The 23,373-nt window shown below is 35.6% G+C and overlaps 1 protein-coding gene across 1 annotated transcript; it reads right to left on the bottom strand.

Moving 5' to 3' along the window:
* Positions 1-6,613: 6,613 nt before the first annotated feature.
* Positions 6,614-22,811, bottom strand: LOC131940605 (sterile alpha motif domain-containing protein 9). The gene is made up of 7 exons (XM_059299312.1): positions 22,752-22,811; positions 16,109-16,213; positions 14,792-14,916; positions 14,277-14,371; positions 13,546-13,783; positions 12,704-12,804; positions 6,614-12,572 (listed from the first exon to the last, which is right to left on the bottom strand). Exons 2-7 carry the CDS (start codon positions 16,211-16,213, stop codon positions 8,218-8,220), a joined length of 5,019 nt encoding a protein of 1,672 aa, XP_059155295.1. The 5' UTR covers positions 22,752-22,811; the 3' UTR covers positions 6,614-8,217.
* Positions 22,812-23,373: the final 562 nt, after the last annotated feature.

Raw genomic sequence — 23,373 nt, 5'->3', positions numbered from 1 at the left:
ACCACAACAGACATACAGCTAGGCCCACAACTGCCCACAACTAGGACCACAAGTGACCTAAAACTAAGCCCACAAGTGGCATACAACTAGGACCACAAGTGATCTACAGCTAGGCCCACAACCAGGCCAACAACTGACCTAAAACTAGGCCCACAAGTGGCCTACAACTAGGACCACAAGTGGCCCACATCTAGGCCCACAACTAGGCCCATAACTGACCTACAACTAGGCCCACAATTCGTTGACCTGAGGTTATACTAGTGTATAGCGTATTAATTATTAACCCAATACAAATGTGCTTAGGAGGCAATTATCGTGGCATTATTCGACACAGGTAAAAACACTATAATTCACTACCAGTAAACTAACAACACAACTCCTTATAAAACAATCTTTAACAATGGCAATAATTGAATAGGCCCCCCCCCCCCCCCAAACTACTGGCAGCCCAAAACCCTCATAAAGAAGTCCATTATACAGCATATTATTGGCATTCCGATCATAGTAAAGGAAAATACACCGATATAATAATGTATACAAACCAGAAACAGGTGCACGATATTCAGACAACCTCCAAAACTGGTTCAATGAACTCACACATGTAAGTCTACACACACACAAACACACAGCGTCACAACAGTTTCGTGAACATGTTTAAAAAAAAACAACACACACACATAAACACAGCGTCACAACGGTTTCGTGAACACGTTCAGAAAAAACCAACACACGCACGCAGCCGACTTGAACACAAAGAACACAGGTGGAACAATACACAAAGGAAAATATTTGTCTTGATCACCGGTGACTAGATTGATGGGTTATTAGTAATAATATATCTACACACATTTACCTTTTGTTGAGTACAGCAATGTTTATCCACAGGGCATATCTGCACCGACCTTTCTAACACATCACCCAAAACTTTGTGCTGTATTGACTTCTGTTGTGTGCGGTTCAATGCATGGCGACAAGAGTTTTTTTTTTTCTCCCTCTTGTTATTTCCCTTGTGTGCTAAAAATAGCAGGTGAATCACCGCGCGCGAGTCGCCTGTGTTGACGTTCACGGATCAATGGACACGGCTGTGGCTTTCTGTGGTATCAGTGGAGTATATGAGGTGTGCAGAGGGAGGGTTCGCATATTCAGAACACACAAGTCATTTACGGAATTATATTTAACTAAAAATGTATCATAAGTTCTAATATTAATGGACGCAACCGTGAATAGTCTAGATTTGTTCATTGCATATTTTAATAATCGTTTGCAGGTATAAATACTTCATTTTTGTTTTTTATCGGACTTGGTGTTTTTATTTTTATTTTTTTTTTAAAGTACTTTCGGTAACTAAACAGCGCTTAAAAAAAAGTCAAAAACAATTTAGTTTTTTTTCCTCAATCTATCACTGAAAATATAAATAAACATAGAATGACTAGGCCAAGGGGTTTAAAAAAAAATATTAAAAAAAAAATTATCGGCTTTCAGAAGATCGATCACGAAGTTTCTAAAACAACAAATTCTCTATCGACCGAACGCCTTCAGGCGCCTTTCGGCATTTTAAAAATACCAACTTTTTATTTAGGTTTCTGACTTTCATCTTCTTTGTTCTTGACTTAAGCGTTGGAAGGGATCCCCTTGTCAACTTGTTATGCGACATTTAGGACAATGACTCCGATGTCAGCCTGCTTTTCTTTTCGGATTCGCTCCCATATCGTTTGTCCAACCAAGAACAAACTACAAGGCAGAAGTTGTTTGATTTTGGAGTTGTCTCTCCTAGAAGAGTGGCTGTCCCCAGCTAACGAGCCTCTTCTGCCCAAGGGTTCAAACTCGAGACTTTTCGGGTTAGCAACCATAAGCTTTACCGACTCGACCAATTCGACTTTCATCAAAATATTCGAATCAAAAGACTGGAAAGACTAACTCCCCCCACCCCCAGTGTTCCCTCTAACTGGCGCGGCTGCGCGGCCGCGCAGTACTTTAAAATGTGCCGCGCAGACATTTTCTGACCCCGCGCACAGATTATCAGAACGTCGGGCTAGCCTGATTCACAAAAAAAATGTGGCCAGTGGTTTGAATTAAGCGACATTTTTATTGCCTGTTTTGTTAAACGAACAGTCTTTGTGTTTTGATGCATAAACAGAAACCAAGGGGTATCATTGACTTGGGGGGGGGGGGGGGGGTGACCTTGGTTGTCATTGTCATACCACAGGTCCAGTTAATGACTTCACTCTAAACTGAGCGGGGCGGGTACCGATGTGATGTCTGGGTGACCCTCCCTCTGCTTGATTTAATGGTTTACTGACACCTAATACCGGAAAGGGATTGTGGCTACTAGCTGACCATGCAAGGTTTTATTTTCTATTGTCACTGCCCTCCCCCATCTCCCAACCCCCACCCACCTCCTGATACTAAGACGGTTTACCCAAGTCAGATGTAAAATCTACTTTACTAAAGGTGGATGTCTTTTTTTCTGTTTGGTTTAAGGATTTATATACTATATATCCAATTCTTTGGGATTATTACGTGCACCTGGATCGAACTGTTTCAGTATTCACAGACTGGTTAGGTAAATCAGGAATTAATGTCCACTAATGTGTGCTATTTGAAAATGTTGAAAAGAAAAATGTGTGTAACAAGCAGTACAACAATGTGGCACAAAAAAAAGCGATATATTCGTTTAAACTGGAATGGCTCAAAGTTATAGTAACAACCGATACGCCATATCATATAATGTTTCGGTTGAATTAAAAAGCATCTACGAATATTCAGATGAGATTAGACTGAAGTGTAAGTTCTGTGCTGCTACTACTTGTAACAAAACCAACATAAACAACGAATTGGTCACAGGAAAGCTCTGGGAATCATGGGCGCTTGACTACTGTAAACGTCAACTATTGTCTCTCGTTTACGTAGGAAATGTTGCGATTTCCTACAACAGCTCACATGGAACTGACCTTAAACGTCTGATGGTTGAAACTTACATTGAGCGAGGAAAACTAATTGAGCAAAACGAGCGCCAGCGATCAAACGAGGATCAAGTTCGAATCCTAACGGATAATGTTCTTCTTATCATTAAGATGAACGCCTCGATGCGGTCGGTACAACTGATTCATAACCACACGGGGAAGTATGTTTCAATACCAGACAGTTGGCGAAGTAAGAAATACGCCTTTGAGTTTGTTCAAGTAATTAACGAAGTTGTTGTAAAGAACATACTGACAGAACTTCGAGCAGCATCATTCCACACGCTTATAGTTGATGGCATAACAGTACATAAAATGCTAATCCTTTATTTTAAATTTCGTCCAGTCAATTCTGTATTCTACAAAACCGTTTTTAGTGGAATAACTCAGCTTACTGTAAGTGATGCCTTAGCTCTGGAGACAGGCGTAACAGCACTACACTGAACATTAAAGCCAAGAAAAGTGTGAGTTAAACGAAAGAATCGACACAAGGCAAACCACACAGTACATACAATCAGTCTGCGAACATTTAAATGTTAGGTTTCCAAGAGATGAACTGCAGTTTTTGTCATCTTTTTTTATGCTACAGGTTTTAAAAAATATGCATTTGAGTTCGGCGTCAAAGATATCAAACAACTGTGCGTAAAGTACAAAGACGGGTTACGTACAACAAATGATCAGTTAATTACCATCCAATACAATGACTTCAAATTTCGATAAAGTGAAAAACTCAAATCTGTTTCTGTAAATTATATGTCTGAATATGCAAGATTTGTCAAAACAAATAACAAAATTTAGCTCACTGGCAAAGTTAAGTGACATTATTGTACCTTCCAAGCATGCAGTGCTGATTACGAACAAGGTTTTAGCCTTATTAACATAATAAAAGTGCAAGCACGAAATAGACTTGAAGCCACACATTTGGAGAATCTGATGCAAACTAAATTATATCTAAATGCTGGAGAGGATGTGGATTTGAACAAAGCATATAAGGTGTGGAAGCAATGTAAGGCTAGACGCGAGAAATTGCAATAAATGCCCCTGAAAGGTTAGCTAATATTTGTTTTTAAGTCAGCTTTATTAAATGTTGCATATGTTAAACTATTGCGTTTGTATTACCGTTATGGTATTAGCATTATTACCATATGACTGTCTTACTTTAACATAGTAAGTCGACCATATAACTTGTTGTCTAAGTATAACTGAACGTTTTTATTAGTTTTTTATTTATTTTGATGGTATTCGTATCTCCATTTAATTGCATATGTTTCATAAGTCACACACATTATACTATTAATTTATCAAAATGCATGCCTTCATTATTATGCTTAATTGCAAGACTAAAAATACATATTAACTTGCCCAAGTCATTTTTAGCACCGCGCACACAACATATTTTTTGCACACACACTCTTGGTCCTTAGAGGGAACATTGCCCACCCCTACCCAAAAAAATATCAACCTACAAATAACAATGATATGATTAATTGGTGCCACCTGGTGGACTTACTACTATTTAGCTCACTTAACTCACCCGCATGAAGTTTTTTATTCTAGCCTAAATACACCAAGATGATTTAAGGCTACATACATTTGTTGTCATATCTTGTCAGAAATATCAGTTCTAGATCTAGTAGCCAAACTTTCTATAACGCATCGAGGGTGTTTAGGAACGACAAAGGGAGAGCACCGACAATAAAATGTAAAATGTAAATATTTGGCATGTTAGAAATGCTTAGTATTTGAGATATCCGATCTTACAACACATTACAATGTAACTGCCGGAATAATGTACATTGTAACGTTTCTGAGTGATTGACGGGGAGGGGGGGGGGGGGGTTGTATGGTTATAAACGTAGCGGAGGGGAGTTTGAGGCAGTAGCGTAGCGAGGGGGGGACGGCGGGGGGGTGGGGGGAGGACATATGTCCCCGGGCGCCGAGCTTAGGGGGCGCCAAAATGGGTTGGAAAAATAAATTGAAAGGTTGAGGGGGGGTGCAAAATTGAAAGTTTGAAGGGGGGGGGGGGGTGCAAATCAAAATCTCGAGGGGGGGGGGTGCAAATCGAAAGTTTGAGGGGGGGGGTGCAAATCAAAATCTCGAGGGGGGGTGCAAATCGAAAAGTTTGTCCCGGGCGCCGGGAAGGGTCGCTACGCCTCTGGTTTGAGGATAGTTACCGGGGGATTGATAGGCTGAGGGGAATGTCACTGACTTATTAAATGATTCCTTGCTTACATTAAGTAACTGACGCTCAGCTCAGCTGTACCAGTGCATATCTCATTTGTTAAAAATTAATTAAATTTAATTCTACGCTAACTAAAATTTTCAATAAAGTAATAAACACGTTTTGTCTGAAATGAAATTCTAGTCTTTATTTATAAAATGTAAAAAAAAAAAATACAAAGTGTATGTTGAATAAAACTAGTACAGCCTATAAGTTATAGAGAAATAGAAAAGCTAATGATCAATCACACTTGACAAGAAATTTTTTTTTATTAAAGTATCAAAACCATTAAAAAAAAACTATCTGAAGTTAAGAAAGCTGCTAGTAAAATTGAATAAAATTATGAGTGAAAAACAACAATAAAAAAATCTGTGCATTATCCACTTATTTTAGTATTCGCAGAAAACATGTCAATCAAGATTGGACATTTAAAAAAAAGTATTAACTTACATTAATTTAGAAAATAAAACTTATAAACATTGCAATTAAAAGCCAACTAATTACATACAATTTTGACTATTATGGCAATTTAGGAACGAACCAGCCATTAATATTATTGCTTCGCTGCAGTATCATCTCTTCTAGTATAATAATGTTTTAAATTATACATTTCTTTTCCCATGTTTTTTTTTTGAGTAGCCTAGCCCAGGGGTCGGCAACCTGCGGCTCGCGAGCCGCATGCGGCTCTTTTGATGTCAAGTTGCGGCTCTTCAGCTTTATGCTCAATAAAAATATTGTTCTGCAACACTTGGTATTGAACGATAAAATAATAAACATAAACAATAAACACTCGCTATTCTATTAGAATATTTAGTAACGCCATATTTCAATGTACTTTCTATTAACTTGTCTATCCCAAATTGCAACATTCAACTTCATGGTGGAGATCATAAAGAAACTAAACGAGCTAAATGTAAAACTAAAAGGAAAACTCAGCCTATGCCTTGCTTGAAGAAGTGGTTTGTTTAAAAAAAAACTTTTTTTTTGTTTAAGACATGGAGAGCGGTAAATTACTTAATTACAAAAAAATCCGAAGAAAAAAAATATCGTGATGAAACCAATGCTACTACTAACATGAATCACTTCAGTATTACTATAAACAAAATGAAGGGTGTTTTCACTGAGAGATTTGAGCAATTCAAAACAAATTCAAGCACTCTGACGTTTATAGCAGACCCTTTCAACACAGAAACAAATGAGATCATTTCATACATTTAAAGCTATTTATTTAAAATTGTATATATATATATATATATATATATATATATATATATATATATATATATATATATATATATATATATATATATAATCTTTAACAAAGATCATATTATTGACATAAAAATGTTTGTGGCTCTTTAAAAACTGGATAATTTTGAAAATTGTAACTTTTGGCTCTTCCGTCTCAAAAGGTTGCCGACCCCTGGCCTAGCCTGATACAGTATCTTTCACCTTTTTATTTATTTATTAATCCTCTGTGAATTTTACTTGGGCTCTATTACTTTCAACTTAGAGTTGTTGCTCAATATTTGTTTTAATTATGTTTATTATTTGCAGTACTAAAATGCGAATCGTCATCTGGAACACGACAACTTACATAAGCCCCAGTACGAAACTAAGAACATAATAATTGGTACAGTGTTTGATGGGATCTTACGTAGCATGGAAAAAAACGGTACCGGCTGTTGGCTGAATCAGCCAATACAATTGTTGTTCTTGCTCTTTGATTAAAACATTTTAGAAAAAAAGACAGTGCTTTGACTAAAATAGACGTATAAAATATCTGACTATAAAACATCTAGTTTACAGGAATGTGAAAGAAATTTTCAATTATAAACATGTTTACATTATAAATAACCTGAAAATCAATATATTTTTTTCAGAGTGATCAATACTCTAATAATTAATACAGGTTTAGTATATACTAGACCACCCATTATCCTCTGGATAACTGTGGATTTAGGGGTCATTCATAAATTAGGTCACGCTTGTTAAACGATTTTTATCTTCTGCCCTATCTTTCCCCATTGGCACATTTCGTCACGAAAAGCCAGACCCCCATCTAAAAAGACGTAACACATTAGCCAACATGTTTTTGTCTTTTAAAGGAACCGATTTCCGCTGAGCACACTATCCCTTCATATGCCGAGGTCACAGAAACAGGTGAACTATACTTTACATGCCCCGTGTCCCGCCAGGTCCGAAAGGCAACTTTATAATACACATCTAGAAGAATTCACACTTATTACACTTATTGTCTTTTCAAACATAGATTTATTTCTATAATTCTTACTGAGCTCGAACCTCAAATGAATAACAAATGAATCCATTATTAAGGCCATGTGCCCTTTCTTTGAGTGAAAATTAAAACAAAAATAACACTGACACGATGTTTTTTTGAACCCATAACACTGTAGTCTCGGCCAGCTAGGCACCTTTAAATATAACTATTTGTACTATTTTAAACACTCTCCGAGGTAACTCTTTGCCGTAAAATAAAATTACGCCAAATATTATTTTAAATTAAGTTATATCCTAATTTAACTAATAGCATTGATACGAATACAGGGCCTGGAAAATAAGTAAATAAAGTATTTGATCTCAATTTGTATAATTGTAAACTTGTGTTTGTACGTATGAATATATCAACAAATTAATTAGCGTCTTTAAATAAGATTTTGTACAAAAAATACAAACTCCGCAATTTTTTTAGTAGTATATAGATATAAAGATTTGATTAAAAAGTGATGTGCACCGGTCTGAAATGTACAACGTGGTGTAGATTTTAAGATTTGATTGTAAATAATGATTTGAAAAAATACAATAACAAAGATCTGAAAAATTTAAAACAACTTAAATTGCCACGAACAATAGCCAGAAAGTGCAGTAAAAACATTCCTCATTTATAGTCAATAAGTGTGGAAACAATTTAATCAATTAATGTGTTCAGGCCTTAATATTTCTATACTTGATATATTCAGGTGAATCTGACATAAACTTTGCTTTCATTATTCTAGAATGTTATAACCCATGTTCTTATTTAAATTCTATGATGTAGGCTTTGGGTCCGGTCAAACAAAAACCAACATAAAACTCTACGCTCTTCATCCACCTGGAGCGATCGTAAACAAAATGCGCTGTTCTGATCAAAACGTGGCCTCCTTCCTTGTTTTTTAAGTAAATGCGCACTAAGTTGCCGCCTTCTAGAAGCATTCCTTTGGTAGGTAATAGAATATTTCGGAGTTCTGGATGTTTCCATTTTTCAGAGGTATCAGGCATGGCCAATATGTGTTTAAAATCATCAAAGTGAACGATGTCTTTTGGTGGTGAATCGCTCCCAAGGAAATATTGGACTCTGTTTAAATAATTTCTTTTGTTGTCCCTTAAACTGCTACATTTTTTCATCGCTGCCATTTTCCAATTTTCAAGTGCTGTGGATAATTCCGACATGTATTGCAATCGAAATGCTTCTCTACTTTGTGTTGGAAAATTGAAAATGACAAAAAAGAAAAATGGGTACAAATCTATCTTATCTCTTTGAAAGCTTTCCATTGTGTACAACTCCTTGCTCCATCCCAAAACGTCTTTAAATTTTGTCTCAGGCAAGCTGTTTCCGAGCATTAAAACAAAGGAGGCCTGAAGAACTAACTTGTATTCGTATGCTGTGCCAGATTTTCCCGCTAAATTGTTTTCTATTAATTCAATAATTTTCATCAATTTATCGTTACTGTTCCTTAGTGTAAGCACCGCTTCCACAGAAGTTGCACCAAGATCTCTAACGAGCCTCATTCGATATTCGCACTTCAAAGTCTTATTTAAATTTGCTGGCACACTGTCCGATTTCTCTTCAAAGTACTTTTTAAGGTTCACTTTCAGTTTCACCAGTTTTTTCTGTTGAAAACTTGGCTCAGTGATACAGAGCGATTCTTCTGAGTGCAACAATTCTTCGCTGAGGCGCCTCATCAGTTTCTGATAACGTTGATCCAAAGACTTTAGAAATCTTTTTTCATGATCTTTCAAAAAGGAAAGTATTTCAACTTGTTTATCTGGGTACACCAGATACTCGTGAATTGTAGACTCGTCCAGATACTTAGATAGAGCTTCCAGAAGATTTTCTATAGCTTTTAATTCACCAAAATGGCAAGCAAGATTTCGGGCTTTATGTTTGTGACTTGCTTCCACTTTACTTACTCTTTGTCCATCCAGAAATGTTCTGTGAGCGTTGTAGGAAATTAAAATAATATCCTGTACTTTCTTCATAAGTGTTGTGTCGTCATTTACATCTTGTACATCTTTTGGAATCTGATTAAAGAAAACCTGGCCTAAAGTGTCCCTTAGAAAAGAGTTCTTTGGACATCTTTCAACTGCTTTATTTGCATAGAATTCTGCCTTGTTCCATTCTCCAATGTCTAGAAAAAATCTCGCCAAAAGCTGCGCAGTGAAAGCGTCTCCATTATATTGATACAATGCAGAAAGTACTTCAACAGTTTTTTCAGGTCCTTCAGATTGACGTATGTTTTCCACGAATTGAGAAAACTTTTGTTGTCGATTTCCAGATAGCTTCTCTCTGTTGTGGAGAATCGATTTAATGACAGTATATAAAGGATCAGGATTCTTAAAACAAAACACCTCGACCGAACTTAAAAGCTCCAAGAGGATTTCACTTTCTTTCTGACCAGTGCGCTCTCTCATTAAAAATAATACTTGACTGGCAACCATCCTATTAAATATTCTTAAGGCTGCTATTCTATCCCAGCCTCTGTTCAAGCGGATGTTAAGTAAAACATGCACTTCGTCACTCAGCCTTGTTTCCCAATGCGGTTTTCGCACAAAGCTGGGTGGGAATCCAGCTGTTGCTAAGGATTTTTCAGGTTGTTGTAGCAATAACTTATCAAAACAAAACACAGGCACAGGATTGCTGTAGTACGTACTTATAAACGAAACAAGTTTGAGGAGCTTCATTTCTGTTTCATCAGTGATACTTTTGGTAAACTCTTTGACCACTCGTTCAATATATTCTTTTTTGAAGTTATTTTTCATGATGTTGAAAGATAGTAGGCTGCTAGGGGCTACATTTGATTTTTTAGTTCTATAGTCTTTTTCTAGAAGTTCAAATTTTTCATCAAAAGATTGTAATTCTTTGTCAGTCAGCTTATGGCTCAGTGATACGTGTGAACCTGAGATGGGGGCATCCATTATCCGCACACAGCGTAGAAGTGTAAAGAACACTGGATAGGAAAATTTGTTACGGTTTTCGAGTTTTTGTTTTATTATTGCTATTAGATCTTCCGTCATGTCATCATTTTGGTTATCTATGAGCACTAGAACTGGCTTTGGTGTTTTGTCTTTGAACTCCCTTAGCTCCAGAAGCTGATCAGCAGTCTGTTCAGAAATTGTATTCAAGACACAACACCGCCACTCGTTTCTGAACTCCCATAGAATGTGTTTAGCTGCGGTTGTTCCTCCTGCTCCATGTTGATGATGGATGTTTACCCATGTGATGAGGTTCTCTTCTAAGCCATCTTGGTTGCTCAGCGCCTCTCTGACCCTGACCTTGAGGTTGCCATGAATCTGCCGCTCTACATGGTGCCCAAAATGAAAATTCCACCAATCCACTTCGTCACCCCGGTAAAATCTTTTCTTGACCTCTTCATTTTTTTCATGTAGCTCGTCTTCACTTTCAGTGGAACTAAGTTCTCCCGATGTCAAAATATTTAAATCTGACCAACGTTTTAGCTGAAGTTCTGCAACTTTCACAGAACCCCCTGAAGAACATGGTATACACATTGGAACATTATTGCGCTTTGGTCTGGTGCTAAGCAAAGTTTCATCCACTTCTTCCCATGACAGACCGATCACGCAACGTTCATATACATCATCTGTATCGGCTAGTTCTCGAACCTTAGCCCTGTCCAAAAATCTCTTTGCCAAGTCTTCATTTTCAGCAAGAAGAATCCATTTCTTCTGATATCTTTTAAACACCTCATCGCATCCTTCAAATAGGGTATCATAGTTTTCAGAAAACAAACAGACAATCACAATGACTCTATTTTCCGGGTACAGTCTTTGAAACACATCAAGTGTTTGTTGAAGATTATTTCTCCTTTTCATTTTCCAAACTTTTGTCTCCTGTGCTGGAGACGTATCATAGCCATTACAGAATATCCAAGCAATTTCACCTCTGCCCAAATTCGCGTCTTCATTCGTTTTAAAATTATCTAAAGTTAAAACTCTTATAAAATCTTCTTTAAGATTATCCAACTTTTTAAAAACTCCATCTGGTCTCGTCTCGAAGTCAAAGACACATCTAGGCTCCACTGTCCGGATAAACGAGACTTCACTGCTTATGTCGTCTTGTGTCGATGCTGGCTCCCCAGGACTTGTGAGAAGAAAGATAAAGGAGTTCTCGATGTTGCCACTACCAAGAAGATTCTGTAGCTTCACCCCTAAATTAGTTTTTATAACATCATTTTTCTTCTCATCTTGCAACCTTTGATTAATAATTTTAAGCTTATCATTCCGTTCATAATTTATTATCTCTTCAACTTGTGTACATATTTTGGGGATTCCATCATAAAATCTAAAAATTCCACTAGGTTGCTTGCATATTTCATAGTGAATTGGAATGTAGTCCAACTTTGTGTAAAAGGTATCTTCGTTCAAAAGTTTACTTGAAATTATGACGTCTATCTCCACAACGAAGAGATCTGATAGATCACTATCAACAACAGGAACACAACAAACATTACGCAGCATTTGTGAGATACGCTGCCTTTGGCTATCTGAGAATGATCTCTCGCAGAAAATATCGATCTTTTCTTTTAAATGATCTTTCTGTGGAAGTTGTACACCAACTATTTCTCCTGCCTGATATTTGTCAGAATCTGTAGGACTCACACCAAAGTAAATCGTCCCATCTCGTCTCTCATTCAAACAGGCCGATACAAAGGGAATGAACTCTGATGCTATAAATTCAAGAGCATCATCTAATTCTTGCTCCTCAACCAGATGAAAGTTTCTGATTGGCTGTGTCAGTGGCCCGTTGATATTTCTTGTCACTGGAAGTTTGCGTTTTGTAGAATAGGTTTTATTAGAATTGTTACTGCCAAATTTTCGCAGTATCTGTGTTTCTAAGGGTTTCTTTGAATATTGTTCTGTATTTTTGACATGAGTAATTAAATCACTCAAGCAATTTATTAAATTGACGGGAAAACCTTCTAGTAAGCCTTTAAGTGATTCAGAAGTTTCTAGCAAAAAACTTCTTCCTGTGATAAGTTCAGCTCTCAACACTTCAAGACAACCTGTCTCAAGATGATTTGCAAGCAGGTGTTTTTCTATGAATTTCATCAACTCATCTGTTTTAAACTTTTTTACTTCATCAGTTGTACAATCTAATGAAATAATAAACATTATTATGAGTAATGAATAAAGGTAATTAAATAATTTTTATAAACATATATATTCTGAAGACAAAAAACACCCTAAAACAACAAAGTGTTTTACTCATTTTATTTTTACTTACCTATTTTGTACTGTATATCCTCAGCATCTTTACCTTTGTTGTCGATTTCTCCTGTAGTAGAACCTTTACTGCTTTTTTTTAAACCTACATTTTTAAATCGTCTTGAACAAAGTTAAGAAAATTAATTTAAAATGTAAAATAAACGTGTTGGAAATAAATAAGAAAATAACGTTCTAATGATATATACTTTGTAACGTCCTTTCAGACCAACGCAATTCGCTGGCTATTTTGTTGAGATGCTTAGAAGCAACGGGCCATGAAGGGACACAATTAGCAGAAGGCAGTATTCTGACCTGCTCGATTTGTTTTAGCATACATTGTTTTCATTCAAGGCGAAACGGTTTATACACTAGTACAAATACAATAGTTAGCCTAAGCAATGTTATTTCGATCACCAAAACACATTGTAGGTCTACTATTGTTGAAAAAGGATGTAGCTTTTACGTATCTATATATATAATTCTCTTCATGGAGACGTTAGAAAACAAGTTCTAAGCGCGCCTTGCAGTCCCCTCTCTTCCTACGATTGTAAACATTTAGATTGAACCAAAGCTCAACAGACCATGTAGGGGTGGGGTGGTAGGGAGCGCGCTTACAGCTAGTTTTCTAGCGTCTCCAAGAAGCGAATTATATATATAGATAATTTTGTTTTTAAACTAAAAATATATAGGGCTACAGTGAAGTATTTCAATAAATTGTTAAACTTATATACATTTTAACTGTTATTACTGTTTTGTTATTATGCGCCCCCCCCCCCCCAGTAAGATGTAAATGATAAAGTGCTAGAAATAGTTTTGCTACACCAATATACACATCTGACCAGCCATCTAAATAAAAGATACACGTCTGCAATGAGCCTCCTGCCTATTCTTTTGCTCCTGGTTATTTCTTCCACTCTGGTGAAGGCATTGTGAATCAACTGTATGAGTTTCTCGTCACTGTAGCAAGCGGCAATGGTATCGACTCCATTCTGTTTCAACGTTTCTTTAACCTCAGACAGGTAAACAGATTCACCGTTCTTGGGTGTGTACAATTTGCTGAGAACTTCGGAAATTTCTTGCTCGATGAGACTAGAATCAGCTGCAAAGACAAAAGGTTAAAACAATAAAGCAAAAATTAATTAGCTGATAATTAAATGAATTTTTAGAGACTGAATAAAAAACACAATCAGCAACAACAACAACAAAAAAAAAATAAAATAAAAAATAACAACTACTGTTAAATCATAATGTGAATTATTCAGTTTTAAAAACTTCAAATTATCGAGTTAAGCAAAGTAAGTTGACTATCAATAATTGACTATCTACAATCCTAGTTCATCGACGCTTTAAGCCTTTCGGCAACTATATATGTTGGTAATCAATAAGTCCATGATTGATCTCTATTATTGATAAAGCAAGTCCACTGAACACTAGTATTCCGGGTTGAATAAGTCTGAATAAATCGATACCATGACCGATAGCGTTTTAAAAATAATTCCATGACTTAATATTTCATATAGAAAAGCCATTGACAAAAGTTGTTAGCATAAAAATCTAACACCCCACTCGCCCTACTATAAACAAGTACCCACCTACAGACTTCAGACTGGGATCTGCTGTTGTTTCTGTTTTTTCAATTTGATCTGCCAACCAAGGTGTATCTGTACGCAGTCCGTCTATGAAGTGCCTGAAATTTTTAGTTTGTTGAAAAAAGTCTAAAATTATAACAGTTAAATGTATATGAATGTATGTTGTGAGTGTGTGTATTAAAAAGACGAGATAAAATATAAATATAGTGTGGGTGTGCGCATGCGCGAAAGGAAAGGAAGCGAGAGGTAGAAGGCGGCAGAAGAGAAAAGATGACGAAATTTAAAGTCGTGTTTGTTGAGTAGGGTAGCTGCTGACTGTCATTCTGAATATGCAGATCTAATATTAATAAAATTGTGAAATCTCCAGTAATGTGGTTGGTATTTACTTTTAGTTTATATCGTGAACCCAGTCATACAAAAGGGCTGTGACAAAAACATTAAAAGTAAAAGCATACATAACTTTTAATTAGATTAGAATAAAACATTTAAATAACCCTTGACAATTAAAACATGCTTACTGATATGCCTTAAGTCGTAAGGGCTTCTTTTTAAGAATTTCTAACAAGGTGTTCATTTGATTGGTATAAGTAGTAGGTTTACAAGTCTCCACTTCCCTTCTGTCATCTTGAGAAATGACGAATTTCTAAAATTTAAAGGTTAAAGCAAAGATGGGATATATGTAATGTTTATTTTAAAAATATTATACTTATAAAATGAGTTCTTAAACGTATGTTAAGTGTACGAATAAGGATCACTCATAAATGACTAAACGGTTATTTGACGAATTTTACCTTCGTCACGAATCGTTACAAAAAGCCAGACCACCATAAATTGACGTCACACTTTGATCTGCAACCCCATCCCCCATCCCTAACCCAAAATCATCGCAGTTTTTGTCTTTCAAATTATCCATTACTTTCTAAGGTTTGTAGGGAGTGCGGTCAACATTAAGTAAATTAATCAATTTCTTTTACAATTTACAAAAACAGTACTCTAAAACGCAAAATTACAAATACAATTCAGTTTCAAACACAATATTTTTAATGTGAAAGTGTATCTTCACACTTTCTGATTTTTTTCCACTCGTCACACATCGTCACAAAAATGTCTTATCACCCTTCCCAATTAGCAATGTAATTGTAATTTTTAAAAAAAAATCAATTTTAAACTGTCATTCTTCTTCCAACACAATGTCAACTGGTTATGCGCCACTGAGGACATTGACTCCGATTTCAGCCTGCTTTTCTTTTAGAATTTGCCTTCCTAGCCTTTGTCCAACCAAGAACAAGGCAGCAGTTGTTTGATTTTGGAGTTGTCTCTCTTAGAAGATTGGCTGTCTTCAATTAACGAGCCTCATCTGCCCGAGACTTTTGGTTTAGCAACCATGAGCTTTACCGACTCGACCAGGCCGACCCTTTTAAGCTGTCATTCAAACCAGGATTTTTTCGGTATGGGTCGTTAGACAAATTTAGCCGGTAATCTATGTATGCCTGTTTGTCACTTCAATTAGATAATGGGCCTTAACTGAAACATTAATTTAATCAAATTAAAATACTCTTATTCAACATCCGTGATATTAATTGGTATATTGCTAATAGCAGTCTATTTTAAAAAATCACAAAATGGAATCACAAAAAATATTTTGACATTTTTTTCATGTTTTCGCCTAAATCCATAAAGACACTAGATTTTAAACCAGACTTGCTTCGAAGTCAAAATGTAAAAAGAAAAAAAAGAAAACGGATGTGTTTGGATAGTTGATCTGTAAATCTATATCCAAATCTGAAGAGAACAAATCATGTGCTTCAATAAGATCGAAATCTTAACACACCTACCTCGTATAAGTGATTCATCAGCTCTAGCTTATCGAGTTTCTGTTCACGCAAATCTTTTCGATTTTGATAAAGTCTATCCCAATCACGTGCATCCATCCCATCCATCTAGATAAATAGAGAAAAAAAATGTTCTTCCACATGAATGTCTAGTTTGTGTGTAAGTTTAAAGACGGTTTCTAATGATATTTTTTTCTTACAGCAAGACAAAACAAAATAATGAAAATTAATTATTTGTAAAGCTTATCATTTAAAATATAACATTATATGTATAACATTTACAGAGAGCTGAAGAGACGAAATAATAATAAAAATTATAAGATTATTTACATTGTAAGTATTGTTACGTTTGTTTTACGTTTACTATAAATAATAAAAATGTCTATCTAAATATACTAAATTGACCTACTATTTACAAGTTTGTAACACGAGTTTAAAAAAAAAAGAAGTCTGTAAACACAATGAATAAAGTTTTTTTTTAAAATTAACGAGTCTTAAATCTTTAATACAAATCTTCGTCTTAGCAAAGGAATATGTTAAATTAGGATATAATTTAATTAAAACTAATATTTAGCTTAATTTTACTTAATGGTTAAGAGCGACCTCTTTTCAAAATTTTAACCGAGAGTAAGTATAATAATCAGACGCATTTTCACAAAAGGTAGTTCTAGATGTGGTGCCGTGACCCAGACGATTGTGTGCTGTACAAACATATAAGTTGCGGGTTTAGATCCATGCAGCCATACATGGACCTCAGGGGGAAATCCCAAAACAGTTGTAATTCATCGTTATTATGTCGACTGTAATATATTGAGAATTGTGAAGTCAAGGGAACTCACTCTTCTTGTATTAGTATTATATTTATAATGTGGTTATGAGTGATGTCCCTTGTATATTGTTGTTCCTCTTCCGGTTTCGAATAAAGACAGCTACATGTTGGAAGGCTTCTGTGTCCGTTGTATTCTAATCTATTACAACTGGCGACGAGGATAAATCAATCGACTTAAAAGAGCACATGCTTACTTTAAAAAAAGCTTGCTAGAGCATATTGGCTAAGTATTTCTAGGATAATGGCGCTGTATGGCCAAATAAAAGAACTTGATTCGAATGATGAAACCATTCATGATTATCTAGATAGGTTAAGCTTTTACCTTGAAGCTAACGACGTGACGATAGAAGCCAAAAAGAGAGCTGTTTTGTTAACAGTCATAGGGCCTCAACAATTTAGGCTATTAAAGGACTTATGCGCACCAGCTAGTCTAACTACCAAGAGCTTTAACGAGCTGAGCAAACTGCTAACAGACCACCATGCGCCCGCACCATCAAAGTTCCTGTGTAGAGCCAGATTTGACGGTAGGACTCGTCAACCAAACGAATCAATATCAGAATATGTTGCTGCTTTACTTCATTTAAGTAGATTCTGTGAATTCGGCGACACGCTGTCTGACAGACTATGTGAAAAGTTTGTGACAGGTGTAAATAGCCCTGATGTTCAAAGAAAGTTGCTTCTCGAGTCAGATCTAACATTGGAAAAAGCAATACAACTAGCAACTTCATTCCAGCAGTCATCTGAGGCGGCGAGATCTCTGGCACCCTCAGGGATCCATGCAGTAAACAGCAGGTTAGTTAACAAACACCAACCCGATCTGAGCATTTCAACTTATGCTAAACAGCCTGCACGTTCAAATCATCCTAGATCTAAATCTAGTAATTATCAAAAATGTCATCGATGCAATGGTCCCCATGCATCTCATCGATGCAAGTTCAAATCAGCAACTTGTTATAAGTGCAGTAATCAAGGTCACATTGCCAAGGCCTGCTTTGCAAAGTCTTCGTCTGTTGCTAAATCTAGCCAGTCAAGACAGTACCGCAACCAAAGAAAGCACTATGTTAGTTCTCACCAAGACTACCTAACCCAACAAATGAACCACTCTACCTGTGAAAATGCTCAAACTGATTCGCAGCCGGAGTTCAACCTGTTCTCTGCGAAATCAAAAAGTCATGCTCCCATCAATGTACCAGTTTGTATAAACGGTAAGAGCATCATCTTCCAACTTGACACTGGAGCATCTCTAACTGTCATCACAAAGAAAGACTTTGACGCTGTCACAGGAGGATCAGTGCCTCTACAACCATGTCACAAGTGCCTAACAACATACACTGGTGACAATGTTCCGGTAATAGGAGAGTGTATGGTTCATGTAAGCTATAATGGTCAAAGTGTTAAACTTCCTCTTCTTGTGGTTGAAGGAAATGGACCACCATTACTGGGTAGGAACTGGTTAGTTGATCTTAAGTTAAACTGGGAGAGTATATTTTCAGTAAACAAAGCAAGAGAATCTAGTTTTACTTCAATAGATAAAGTTATATCTGAAAATGAAGGTGTTTTTGGTAGTTCAGGATTACTAAATGATAGGACAGTGAAGATAAGCATTAAAGACACAAATCCAAGATACTGCAAAGCTAGAGTTCCACTTTATGCAATGAGGGATAAAATTAAAAATGAGCTAAGTAGATTGGAATCTAATGGCATCATAAAGAAGGTAGACTATTCCGATTGGGCAACGCCCATTGTGCCAGTGTTAAAGAAGGATGGTTCTGTAAGAATTTGTGGAGACTATAAAGCTACAAAGCTACACTGAATAAGCAAATAGAGCTAAATAAGTACCCTATTCCTAACATTGAGGAAATTTCTTTGAATTTGGCAGGAGGAGACAAATTCACTGAATTAGACTTTAGTCATGCTTACACTCAACTAGAACTGCATCCAGATTCAAAAGTCTATACGACAATAAATACTCATAAAGGACTCTACCAATATGAAAGACTATGTTTTGGTATATCATCCAGCCCTGGAATTTTCCAAGCTGTCATGGACAGTATTTTTAAGGATATTCCAAATGTTTGTGTTTACTTTGACAATGTGTACATAACTGGTAAGAATGACACTGAACATCTTAAAACACTTGATAAAGTCTTGAAAATAGTTGGTGAAAAAGGTTTAAAGATAAACAAAGATAAATGTCAATTCATGCTGACAGAAATTAGTTTTCTTGGTTATATTTTGAGCAAGCAAGGTCTCAGACCTCAACCAGAGAAAACAAAAGCCATTAAAGAAGCACCCAAACCTGAAAATACCCAACAACTAAGAGCTTTTTTGGGCTTAATAAATTACTATGCGAAGTTCATAGGGAATCTGTCTGGTAAACTATCACCACTGTACAAGCTGCTGAAGAAAAATGCAACTTGGCACTGGGGTAAACAACAAAATGCTGCTTTTAATGCAGCAAAAGAAGCTTTGTCTTCTGACACCTTACTAACTCACTATGACCCAGGGAAAAGACTTATATTAACATGTGATGCTTCACCAGATGGTGTAGGAGCAGTCTTATCCCACATAGTTGAAAAGGGTGACAGACCCATTGCTTTTGCCAGTAGATCTTTGAACCAGGCTGAGAAAAATTATTCTCAATTAGATAGGGAAGGCTTAGGCATCATTTTTGGTGTTAAGAAATTTCATAAGTTTCTGTTTGGTAGGAAGTTCACCATCTTTACAGATCGTAAACCATGGCTGGGTTTATTTGGTGAAAACAAACCCCTACCTGAGCATGCCTCACCAAGGATTCAAAGATGGGCTATCACACTAACTGCATACAATTATGAATTGAAATACAAACCTGGATCTGAGAATAGTGCAGATAGTTTTAGTCGTTTAACTTTAAAAAACCAAAGCCTTAGCTATGTACCAGAAGATGTATTTGTTCTTTTCACTATCATGGATAACTCCATTATAAATGTGAATGATGTTAAGAGAGAAACACAAAAAGATGAGTGCTTGATAAAAGTATATGAGTACTGTAAGAATGGTTGGCCTGAAGAGTCAGTGAATGATGATTTAAGGCCATATAAAATAAGAAAAACAGAGTTAAGTCTAGAAGATGGATGTGTACTCTGGGGGTCAAGGGTCATTATCCCTAAAATGTTACAAAAAGAAGTTTTAAGAACTTTACATGATACTCATCTTGGTTCTTCCAAAATGAAGAGTCTTGCACGGTCGTAGTTCTGGTGGCCACATATGGATGCTGATATTGAAAAATATGTAAAGCTTTGTTCAAGCTGTGCACAACATTCAAATCAACCAGCTACAGCACCTTTGCAAAACTGGGACTGGCCAATCGAACCATGGAAACGTATACATATAGATTTCGCAGGACCCTTCATGAACAAAATGTTCTTAATTGTTATTGATTCACATTCTAAGTGGTTAGAAGTTAAAATCATGAACACAATCACTGCAAGTGATACCATTATAGAACTTAAGGAAATATTTTCAACCCATGGATTACCTGATCAAATTGTTTCAGATAATGGGCCTAATTTCACTGCTCATGAATTTAAACTGTTTTGTGTAGCAAATGGTATTGAGCATATAACCACATCACCTTATCACCCTGCTGGGAATGGTTTGGCTGAAAGAGCGGTAGGCATATTCAAAACCGCTATGGTAAAAATGAGTACCGGTAACAAGTTTTCTCTCAGAGAAAGAGTAAACAGGTTCTTAGCCAAATACCGCACAACTCCTCATATAACAACAGGTGTTGCACCATGTGAATTGCTATGTGGTAGGAAAATTAAAACTCATCTTGACCTACTAAATCCAACTGTTCAAAGGTTTGTTTCCCAACATCAACATACACAAAAAGTAAATCATGACAAAACATCCATTGAAAGAGAATTTGGAGTAAATGATGATGTGTATCTGAGAAATTATGGGAGAGGGGAAAAATGGATGCCAGGTCAAATTGTTCAATGTACAGGACCTGTGTCTTATAAAGTAAAAACAAATGATGGACGTATTGTCCGTAGACACGCAGACCAGTTAAAAATAACTTGTGCAGATAATAAGTGTGAATCTGTCAATCCCACCAAATCTGAACAGTTCACACCAACTCAGTTTGTTCCACAACCAAGTTCTGTTGATATGAGTGAACCAAGTGGTCTAGAGTCAGAAAATGTAAATTCTGGAATTAATGATTTAGATCCTAGATCTCATGAGATAGAGAATCCAGATGGTCAGAATCTTGAGTCACCAAATCAAAAGCCACTGAGAAGGTCAAACAGAACAATCAAAGTCCCAAATAAGTTAGACCTATGATTTTAAAGGTCAAAAAGACTTTGACATCATTGTTTTGTATTTTAATTATGTTGTAACATATTGTGCATTGTTTGTAAGGATGTAATCTACCAAATGATTTAAATCATGTAATGTTCATGTTACAATATAATTGGTGATTTTGGAATACTATCATTTGTTCTATTGAGAGATATGTTGTGTTTACTAAGGGTAAAGGGATGTAATATATTGAGAATTGTGAAGTCAAGGGAACTCACTCTTCTTGTATTAGTATTATATTTATAATGTGGTTATGAGTGATGTCCCTTGTATATTGTTGTTCCTCTTCCGGTTTCGAATAAAGACAGCTACATGTTGGAAGGCTTCTGTGTCCGTTGTATTCTAATCTATTACATCGACGTTAGCTTTAATAGTTTATTCATTAAAATTGTTATTTATATTAGATCTGGCTTCCAAAAATATTATCAACAGATATTCTGATTCGAGAATATAAACAAATGAATGTAGCATTCATTATAGTATTTACTCATGAAAACACAGTACACAAAGAAATAATTTTTCTTTGTCGGAAAGATAGAGAAAGAGAGAGAGAGACAGAGAGAGAGAGAGAGAGACAGAGACAGAGAGAGACAGAGAGACAGAGAGAGAGAGAGAGAGAGAGAGAGATATTTAAAAAAAAAATGACCAATGAACAAAAACAAAATTTTTCAAATCTCCCCGCCTCATTAATTATTGTCTTTTGTTTAAGTCACAAAGATCTTATCTATTTTATTATAAAAATTATATTCAATTAATCCCAAAATTATCTAAGCTCCAGTTATAAACCTATACCCTCACTCACCCTTTTTACAAAAAATGCCTTCTTGTATTTTTATTTATTTCAGGTTAGTTTTTTTTTCAGACTTCACAAGATCCTCCACATTTTCTACAGAACATTGAATCACCACTATCTAAATTTTCAGGTTTAAAAAAAAAATTAAATTAAATGACTAGTTTTGTATTATGTATAAATAAACAATTTTTAATGAATAAAAGTAGGGGCTTCATGTGAGAAAGAAGTATTACTATTGTCAATCTGTATCAATCCGCACAAGCCGATGATGAAAACTGTAATACTAAGACGAACATGGCGCTGTAAATTACATGTCTGAGGCAAAAAAAATTGATAAAAATAGCTCATTAAATCATCTCCATTGTTTTAGAAAATACTATGTAAATTAAAATGTTAGCTAAAAAAAGGCCCCTTGTTTACATAGTGCTACCAAACCAAGATAAAATAAAGAGCGAGTGTTTATAAATTTACAACTTAAAGCTAGTTCCAACTGTAAATATATAATGAAAACAAATAACATTCCAAAAGTAAATAAAAATACAACTCTATACTTTTAAACATAAGCTCCGAATGAAACATATAGATTATATGTATATATATATATATATATTTATATATATATATATATATATATATATATATATATATATATATATATATATATATATATACAAATTTACCTTTGAGAAATCTTTCTCTAGTCTGAAATATACAACGACAACCTGGTCCGAAAGCGTAGCTGAATAATAAAATTTGTTTTCATTGTAAAGTTTCACTTCTGGCTACTAGTTCTAGTTCTACCATTTCCAGGAAAGGATAATCAATCCAAGCCAATGCAGGGATTCTGTAATTGAACAATTGCTGATTCCATCATGCTTTGGTCTAGCGCTGCAAGTTCGTTTCTTTAATTTCAAGTTTAGAACCGTTGACGTCGGGTATTTATTTTTACCTGTAGTGAGCAGGTCGGTTTCAGTTTCTATAAATAAGTTTTCGTTCTAGTTCATTGTTTCGGTTCGTGACTAATGTTATATTTTTAGGTCTTGTGTCGTTACGTTTTACACACTGAGCGGTGGGGTGTGTTAGGCGTGTGTTAGCAGCAACTGTCGTGCTACACACAGACTTGTCACGTGCTTTATGGGTATTTTTCTTATTGATTAGAGTTGTGTTTTGCGTAATGAGTATTTTTTTATTGATTAGAGTTGTGTTTTGCGTAATGGGTATTTTTTTATTAGAACTGTGTTTTGCGTAACTCATTAAAGCAGAGCCGTCAGACATGAAAATAATTTTATTAACACCTAATAC

The sequence above is a fragment of the Physella acuta genome, unplaced genomic scaffold (assembly GCF_028476545.2).
Source record: "Physella acuta isolate Inbredline_101_S28 unplaced genomic scaffold, ASM2847654v3 ptg000323l, whole genome shotgun sequence".
Taxonomy (NCBI): Eukaryota; Metazoa; Mollusca; class Gastropoda; family Physidae; genus Physella; species Physella acuta.
This window is presented reverse-complemented; position numbering and strand designations above follow the sequence as displayed.

Bases quoted from the DNA above. Each gene is read 5' to 3' on its own strand.
- LOC131940605 (XM_059299312.1), bottom strand. From the start codon at position 16,213: ATGGATGGGATGGATGCACGTGATTGGGATAGACTTTATCAAAATCGA. The intron at 14,372-14,791 runs GTAAGCATGTTT...TAAAAATTTCAG, and splicing joins TTACGACTTAAGGCATATCA to GCACTTCATAGACGGACTGC. The intron at 12,805-13,545 runs GTATCTTTTATT...ACTTTGTTCAAG, and splicing joins AGGAGGCTCATTGCAGACGT to ACGATTTAAAAATGTAGGTT.